The 8756-nt window shown below is 44.3% G+C and overlaps 1 protein-coding gene across 1 annotated transcript in view; it reads right to left on the bottom strand.

Moving 5' to 3' along the window:
* Positions 1-282: 282 nt before the first annotated feature.
* Positions 283-8756, bottom strand: part of SAP30BP (SAP30 binding protein) — a gene marked incomplete at its 5' end in the record, with an annotated part of 30502 nt that continues 22028 nt past the window's right edge. Inside the window, 7 exons of the mRNA XM_010078756.1 lie at positions 283-790; positions 1457-1541; positions 2752-2810; positions 3196-3247; positions 3744-3804; positions 4266-4357; positions 6846-6934. Of these exons, the coding sequence (XP_010077058.1) occupies positions 609-790; positions 1457-1541; positions 2752-2810; positions 3196-3247; positions 3744-3804; positions 4266-4357; positions 6846-6934 (620 nt within the window). The remainder of the gene's footprint in view (positions 791-1456; positions 1542-2751; positions 2811-3195; positions 3248-3743; positions 3805-4265; positions 4358-6845; positions 6935-8756) is intronic.

Below are 8756 nucleotides of genomic sequence, written 5' to 3'. Positions count from 1 at the left end.
CACGTGGTCACTGAGGTCTACACAAATATGTGCACAGGTACAGATGGCAGCGCTGTAACGAAGAGGGAGTCTACACTCAGCTGTAGGTCGCTTCAAGTCTCTGCTACACATCTGGAGACGGACACTGAGCAATTGTCTCTGCTTTAATTCCCCCAGAACTGAGTCAGCATACGTGAGGGAGGTACATATCACAAGCTGCTAGCAGCCTGTGAGCGTGAACTGGAACACACAAAGGTAATACTGATATTCCTTCACTACTTGCCTTTTTTTTTCCCCCCGCTAAACCAGACTTGCAAGTAGGGTAAGAACCTAACGCAGTAATTTAATAAGCTGATTTCTATAATCCGACTTCAGATAGCACCTTCCTCCAGCACAACACACACAGACTGCATCTTCCCGCAGCAAGACAAGACAGAGGCATTTTCGGCAGAGGTCCATTCCTTGGGGCACACAGCTGGCATGCCTGCTCCTGCCCCCACTCTTTCAGAAGGGAACTGTGGTCTGTTTCAAAGAATCTTGTCATCTTTTACCAAAGGCGAAACCCCTCCCTTTCGAGAACAATGGCTTCAATGACAATTAAGTCCGAAAATCCAGGCCCAGCACACCAGTCACTGCTTTGCCTTTTTCACAATGGTGCCCACAGCCGATATGACTGTAGTTTTGGATCCACTTGCACTTGTTGTCACTGTGACAACACCCGGCAGCGTTGCAGTAGTGGTGAGGATGGTGGGCTGAGCTATCGTTGTTACAGGGATGGCCGAGTCCCACTTGCTCTTCCTCTTCTGGGCATCTGTGAATTTGATTAGATCAAGCAAATGAGGATTAGTGTTATGTTAAAGGTCACCAAGCCCTTCGTAACACCCTGTCTTGTCAACTGTTACAATACCCCTGCTTGATGAGACAACTTTCCCTCACATTAATTTCAGCACACACTGGCAGTCAGTGGTGAGGAAGAAAGACAACTTTGTACCTCAGGAGTCAAAGTAAAGCTCTACACCTGAACTCCAGCCAAATGGGAGACAGGTTCACTCCCTGCCCCAAGGCATATTTAATTCTAACAGAGCGTACATATCTCAGCTGCTCAGGCACAGGACACACTCATCAGCCTCCAGTGGTTTTTCTCCTTTCCTCCCAGTTTAACAGGCAGGCTGTAGGCAGGAGAATGATTTTCAGTTTCGAAATCTCAAGACATACCAGCCCCAAGAACACTCTACAACCACAGACATCAGGAGATTTCTTGACCCACTAATAAACCTCTTCACTACCAGTCTCCTGAGCTTTCATTCCTGAAGGACAGCCATGGGACACACGGACTGGAGCAAAGCTAGTCCATCCACTCCCAGAAGGAATGCTGTCTTGCATTACATACAATCAATAGAGAGCCTTCAGGCTTTGCAGGAAGCACTAATCCCAGCATTGCTGCAGCTTAACAGGTACAATCACAACTGTTCTTTACCTCCCACAGTGGTACTGGCTGTTGTGGTTGTTGTAGAAGTGGCGCTTGTTGTTGTACCCTTTTTAGTGCCAGTCACAAATTCAATCTGGGAAGGGAGAGACACACAGGAAGATAAAAATGAAATGTTAATATACAGAGTCTTTTTTTACCCCCACATCACTTCTCTATATTTTCAAAGAACAGCTTTAATGTCATGTAAGACATTGGCCTCCGAGCTGACTGTCATGCAGGAAGAAAGACAGAGCTCAGGCCACAGTGCACCGAAGTCATGATCATTAAGGGTTCCTGCAACCCAGCTCCTACACCAGATAAAACAAAAATGTGTTGGGTTTTGGGTTTTTTTTTTGAACTTGATATAGCTCAGAAAGGAAACATCCTGCTCATTAAAGAATGTATTCCTCTTCTTTTTCCTTTAAGAAACATGCAAGACAAGTCCCTACCTGCACGAGTTACTTTGACTGCATCACAGCACAAAACCTAGCAACAAGAGCTACACCAGCATGCAGCCTCGTATTTTCAAAACTGCAGATAAGGGCAAGGACGTAATCAGACACTTGGGTTACTGTGCAAAAACCAAAACAAGGAGCAAGACACAGCATGCATTGCAAGAAAAAAAAAATACCTCCGCATACCGAATATGGAAAGAGCCTCTGCAAGGTTAGATGGCAATCTCTGACATGAGACAGTTTTCTAATGCCAGACATTAGCTTAAAGGCAACACCACTAAAGGACAGGAACAGAATCTTCCAAAGCCCGTCTGTGTTCTTTTTGGGGGTACAGAAGCACGTACATTTTGCAAAAAGCCAATACACTTCCAGTTGAAGTTAAAATAGACACAACACTTCTGGAAATTAGATGCAAGAAGGCAATATCAAAGAGAACAGAAAGCAGATATGGTCTCACAATAAGATACGGTGAGGAAATGAAGCTGTAACTAGGCTCTGCCACCAGGCAAAATGTCACACATTAAGAAAAAAGCCGTTCTTTATGCATTATCTTGCCTGTATCTGGCTTACTGAGTACCATTTTAAAAGCTCTGGTTGAAAAATACTGCCAAAAGAGAAGGAATCCAGTGGAATAAACAACCTAGAGAAATGGACCTATAAGGAAGGGCAAACAACTTGATCTGTGCTGCTTAGAAAAAGACATGCAAGAAGAAAGGTCAGAACCAGGGAAAACTGAACAGTAATAGCACAGAGCACAGTTCATAAAAACAGCAAAGCAACAAAAGGAAATTCAGCTGGGAAACAAACAAAAACCCTGCATCTCAGGCTCTCTTGGTTTTGAATAGCTACCTTTGTGCGTTCCTTCTTGGCCTTCTCCAGTTTGTCCATTTCAATCTTCTGGGCTTTAGCTGAGAAAGATCAGAAGTTAAACACTAGAAACTATAAAAATCCATAATTCTATCTCACTCCCCATCATAATCAAAAACTTCAAATTGTGTACAGAAAATTAAGCTGCCATTAAACCAACTACAGCTTTCTAATCAAAGCATTACTGCACTAAATTAATGATTTAAGAGATGAAAACATTGAAGAACCAATTTAAATGAAAAGGCTTTCCAGACTGATGAAGCATCAATAACACTCAGGCACATCCAACCAGAATAAAATAGTTAAAGAGCAGCATGTGATGACTTCTCTTTACAAAGGAAGTGAAGACTCCAGTGCAGCTAATTAATGTTTTGTAAAACACAAAGAACTAAGTCAGGACAAAAAAAAGAGACTTCCTCGAATCACCTAGTGCCTCATAATAGGAATCCTCTGACCAGCCATGAGGATCAAACATGTCCTAAAGAAGAAAAAAAAAAAAAAAATCAGATTAGGGCTATTTCCACATATACCCAAAACCCAGTTCCAAAGTGTTTTGTGTATTTCTGTTCACTGATGATACTCGTTACTGATCTCTTCTTGTATCCCAGCGACACAAAGTTCACATCAGACTTCCTTTTATAAGACCACGTTCTGCTGTGCATGAAGAAATAGCTTTGAAGTCAAAAGGATGCTGGGATAAGGCACGCATTTTTCTGCTGCTCAGCTTCTGTCCCCCGCAAGGAGTTTCATGTGTATCTACACGCTTCAGCATTTTTGGTTCAGAATCATTATAGCAAAGCTGGAGGCACTGAGGCTCAGTACCACATAAAACCTCACTTCAGTGCAGAGGATCAGCCTGAAGTTCCCTTAAAGGACGTTTAAGGAAGCAGGCTCAAGAAAGCCCAAGGTATGACCTTACACCCCTGTGTTATCTTTTACCCACTCCCTTGCCAGTGAAGAGTATCACACCTCACCTTTGGATAATTTGTACCGAGTTCATCAATTGAACAAAACTGGATCAGCTTCTCATAGATGCTGCAAAGGAAAGACGAGAGTTCAGAACAGAGCCAGGGAGCTAGAAGTAAACGGAAGCATTTCAGATTTGTTAGTAGAAAGAGGGTGTCACCTCTTCACACTGCAAGAGTAAAATCAGAACCCGGGAAGCTACGCTTGCGATGATGCATGTGGCATGCCGTCAATCACATTATTTCCCACTTCCCCCAGATTAATCTCCCAGCTCCCACAACAGACACATCTAAAGTATTCAGCCAAAGCCTGTACATTTTAAATCTGACACACCAACTACAGCCATTGCCTCACAGAATATAAAGAAGAGTTTTACTGTTTCAGTTACAATCAAATTACATCTTTCTCATTTTTGCAAGCAGTAGTACTTCTTACTCAGGATCCCTTTTCTTCTACAACTCCAACAAAGAGAAAATTATTGGAATTTACTGCGTGGTGCTTTGGTCAGTTGGGAAAAGACAGTGGCTCACCTGGGGTTGCGGAACTCCTTTTTCCTCTGAATAATGTAGTTCATATCCATGCCCTCTTTTATTTTCCTCTCATATAGCTTCTGAATTTTATCCTAAGGGAGAAAGATTACAGGGTGAGCCAGTACAAAAAGGAGGAGCACCCCAGGTGACATGTGGCAACAAGCCAGCTGAACCAGTGACCTCCTTGCATGGAGAGCAGGGATACCACCCCTCCCCTGAGGCCAGACAGGCTGATGGGTACAGACACTCCCTCCTTTAAGGCCTGTCAGTACCTTCATGAATTGTCTGGATGGATAAGGGAACTGATCTTTGTATTTTCTAAGAGGCTGGATGATTACAGACTTGCATTTGAGGCAGCAGAGCACACCTCTTCCTCTCAGCCTGTTGATCCCTGTTATAGCTGTGACTGTAGAGAAGGAAAAGCCAGCTCCAGGAGGGACAGGTGACCTCCACAAAGGTTCTCCCACAAGTTACAGTGACCATGACACCCACCTCCAGACTCAGTCGTGCACCTGAAAAACAGCTGTGGGGCTACAGCGGGCAAAGTCAAGGCTCATGGCTATGCCTGGGTAACAGATGAGCAGAGCCAAGTCCTGCTGGAGAACTAAAACCAACGGGATCACCAGGTACTGCTGGTGGTGGCTCCTGGCAGCCAAACGCTCTCAGGAACAATGCACTTGTAAAATTCCTGCTTGGGCACAAGCGGCCAGTTTGATGGAATGGGCTTCTCTCTGAGATCACTCACATAGTTACCAACTCTACAAACAGCTTAGTGAAGCCATAAGCCTCTGCAAAAGGCACCTTAACTGACTCAGGTTGGAAATGCCAAGCATTCTACTCTCCAAAAAGTCTGAAAGATTAAAAAATAAGCATGGATTTTCATCTTCCTCAGCAGGGCAGTGAAAGAGCTTACTCTGGTGACGGTGAAGTGACAGCAAAAGCAGAAACTTTCAGATGGAACATACACTCTAGTGGTACTAAGAGAATATTCTCAGTAATTTCCTTCATCTTGTCTCTTTGACACAAATTTCTCATGTACAAGAAGCATATAAAGTAAGATCTGAGGCCAGGCCTTCAGTCTTTCAGGATGGGAGAACTGAGTCAATTTTCCTTTGTTGCTTCTGGATAAGTCACTTCATGTTTCCCTCCGTGCGGACAGTCAACACAAATACAGAACTGACTATTGTCTCCGGGTTTGCTCATGCCTGAATAAAAGATGACTGTTAAGAGCCAACATGAAACTCCTATTTCATCAGCTTTAAAAAAAGCTTTATAAGACAAATTTTCATCAGATCTTCACACAATTAGCAAGAAGAAATAACAATCTTCACATCCATTGTACACATGGTGAGGTTCAAAGGAAAACTGCAAAGAGGGTGAATTTGGGGAATGGAAACAATTGACTAGGTGTCCCCTTTTGTCCCCTCCCCGTGCAGGCAGCAATATGGTTCACAAAGCCCAGAGATGGGGAACTACTCAGTCAACTCTACAGTAAGAAATACTGCCTTTGGCAGAGTTCGAGATACAGTTTATTAGAGGAAGAACCTGACAAAAGGAAAGAGCAAATCAACAGTGAAAAGCCTAGAACATTTTGAACCTCAAGAACAATCCCATCTCCTTGCTCAAAGTGCTCTAAGATGTGGTTTGACCTGCTAACAGAGGACAAGTCCTCCTTTGATTTAACATAGTAAACTGCTGTCAAAGGGGAAGAAAATCTGCCTTATTCCGTCTACTTTCTCAAGCTCTGCACATTCCTCAGATCTAACGCACTCTAACTCATTGATGTCAGAACAGTAACATCGTCCTACAGCACCAGAGGAGGAACGGGTGTGCCCAGGTACACTGTGCGGGGAAGCAGGAGGCATGATCTGGGTGGTGAGTCATTCTGAATCACCACTGCACATTAGCAGCTTACTTTATAGAGCATTCCAGAAGGGGTTCTTCACCTGTATTTCTACCGGGCAGGTAACTGCAGTCAAAACCCCAATGGATGGCAGGAAACAGCAGCCTCTGCTCTTTCATTTGCCCTCCATCAGGAGGAGGAGAACAGAGCAGAAGGTTGTTGCAAAGTTGGTTACTGCAATTATTTGGGTGTGTACCAGAGAAAACACGTGTTTGTTTTCTTTTGCTGCCTCTAAGTTACTAGCCTTCCCTCTAAATGTTTATCATCTAGATATGTAGGTGGAAAAGGAATTCAGTCAATGCTGCCTCAACTCTTCCAGTTAGGGGATTCTCAGGCCTGTATAGAAAAAACAATGATTTGTTCTTTCCTACGGAGCTGAATTTGCTGAGGTAAGAGGACAGCAGCCTTCAAAGTAAACATTGCTGCTGTGTCACTGGTGGGATCAAGAGCCATCTCAAAGCACAAGTGACTCTCAGAGACTGGAAAACAGCTTTAAGCTACTTTGAGATTCCTAAACTAGAATAGCTGCAAAGTCTAAAGTGTGAACACAGTGCATTCATAAACACGGTGTGGTTTAACTTGTGCAACAATGCCAAGCAGAGTTCACAAATATTCCCCCTCCCTTCTGAAATGGAAGCCTTTGAAAAACAACAAAGAGGAAGTGGACTTCTACCAACCTGCAAGTGGTTAGAACATCTGCCAGGAGGCTCAGGAGGGATTTTGATCTCATCTGGAGACATGTTCCGCACTCTCTCTGAAAAAGAAGCTGTAGAGAGCAAACTGGGCATGAGTTCTGGCAATACTGAATTTAAGCCACCCAAGTCATTAAACTCGTTTCACGTCCTCAGTGCCAAAGTAGCACTAGCAAGGAACAACGGGTAAAGTGACAGGGGAATGCTGTCAATCAGCACTCATGGTGTTTTCAAAGTGCTGAGCAAGAAGCAATTAACTTAAAGGTTAGATCACCAGCAGAGGGATGTGATGCTTTACTGACATCCACCCTACACACCCACATGTAAAGCTTTATTTTCAGGGGTCTCTTAGCCCCAGCATGGAAACATGAAAAGCAAAGCTGCTCCCCACTCCAGCTGCCATTGTTGGTAAGATCCGCAAAGGATCTGCAGAGAAACAAAGGCTGGTTTGTGGAATGTATCTCCAAACCCTGCACTGTGCACCACACACCGAGCCCTCCACTGCTCCAGGTCTCCCAAACTCACTCTGCAGTCCTGCTCTGAATAGCTCAGACAACCTGGAGTCTCCGACAAAACTCGAGCCAGGACACTCTCGTAGAGAGAATCAGACTGTGTTTGTGGAGGATCACGGGATCAATCTAAAGCAGCCTGGCTCACTGCCATTTTTGGGGAGGTAGTCGCTTTGCATCCTACTTACTTCAAGGCTTACCTACATGAACCAAAATGGTTCAGGATGGGAACAGCCCTCCCCCAGGCTGTCAGGAGTTAACCACAAGAAATCACATTTCATCCTTAAGTTAACATTTCCTTAACAGGCACTTTGATCTTTGCCTATGGACTCAGACTATTGCTAGAAAGAACAACTCGTTCTGCAGACCTGAGGACAGACCAGCACAGATTGCCAGATTTATTATGGCTGTTTGTGTTGGGATATACCATTAGAGCTCTTGTTTGCCCTGTAAAGATTAGTTTACGGGGTTATCAGCAAAAGAAACTGTCACGTTTCCCCCTTATTGCTTGCATTCAGTTATGGGAAACCCAGGCAGCTTCCTGACCAAGTCCTGGAGCAGAGATTTGTGCCACATTTAAGCAGCTGGGATTGTTTTCAACCATAGTTTGTACAGGGGACACATCCCAGAGCTGTAGGCTGTAGTGAGTAAGAGCGACCCGACACCAGCACAGAAGTGATATCAAGGAAGCCATTCACATTTGCGGCTCCGCAATAAAAGCTCCCTGAACTTCAGTCCAGTTCAAGTTCAGCTCCTTTGACAAAAGCCCAGAAGGGCCCAAAGGACAGACGCTGGCGTTTGAACACAGTGTGCTCTCCTGCCTTCCAGCACAGAGCGACGGACAGCCGAGGTTACAGATAATCAACGTGACACATGTTCACTGCTACTACAGTTTCCACTTCTTTTGTAAAAATGTAAAACACTAAGGACAATATCCTTCGGAGATGCGAAGCTGGCAGGCGATCACTCATTCCGTTTGATCAAGATGTTGCTGAGGGTTAAATTCTTCAGCAGCTGCTAGTAACGAACAAAAAGTGTCCTTTGGCATTTACTGAGAGGGTGCCTCTATGGAGGAAGGAAAGCTTGCCAGAGCCCCTACAGAAAGGCAGGCACGCTGGAGCTGCCTGACAACAAGGCAGACATTTGTTATAGGTTACAGCTGCTGGTGGGACGGGGAAGCCTCTAGTTTAATTAGAGCTTCAGGAACCCAGAGAGACAGAAGCAAATAGACAGAAGTGTTCATAATAGATGGCACAGGAGGCTTTCCAGAAAAGGTGAAAGCTGATTAACGGCTTAAGAGATTCACAGCATCAACAGAAATAGTAAAAAAGAAAAAAGGCCAACAAATCCAGACCCCATGAGGAAAAGGATCTAAAAAAAAAAAACA

This window comes from Pterocles gutturalis, unplaced genomic scaffold (genome assembly GCF_000699245.1).
Source record: "Pterocles gutturalis isolate BGI_N339 unplaced genomic scaffold, ASM69924v1 scaffold16073, whole genome shotgun sequence".
In the NCBI taxonomy this organism is placed as follows: Eukaryota; Metazoa; Chordata; class Aves; order Pterocliformes; family Pteroclidae; genus Pterocles; species Pterocles gutturalis.
This window is presented reverse-complemented; position numbering and strand designations above follow the sequence as displayed.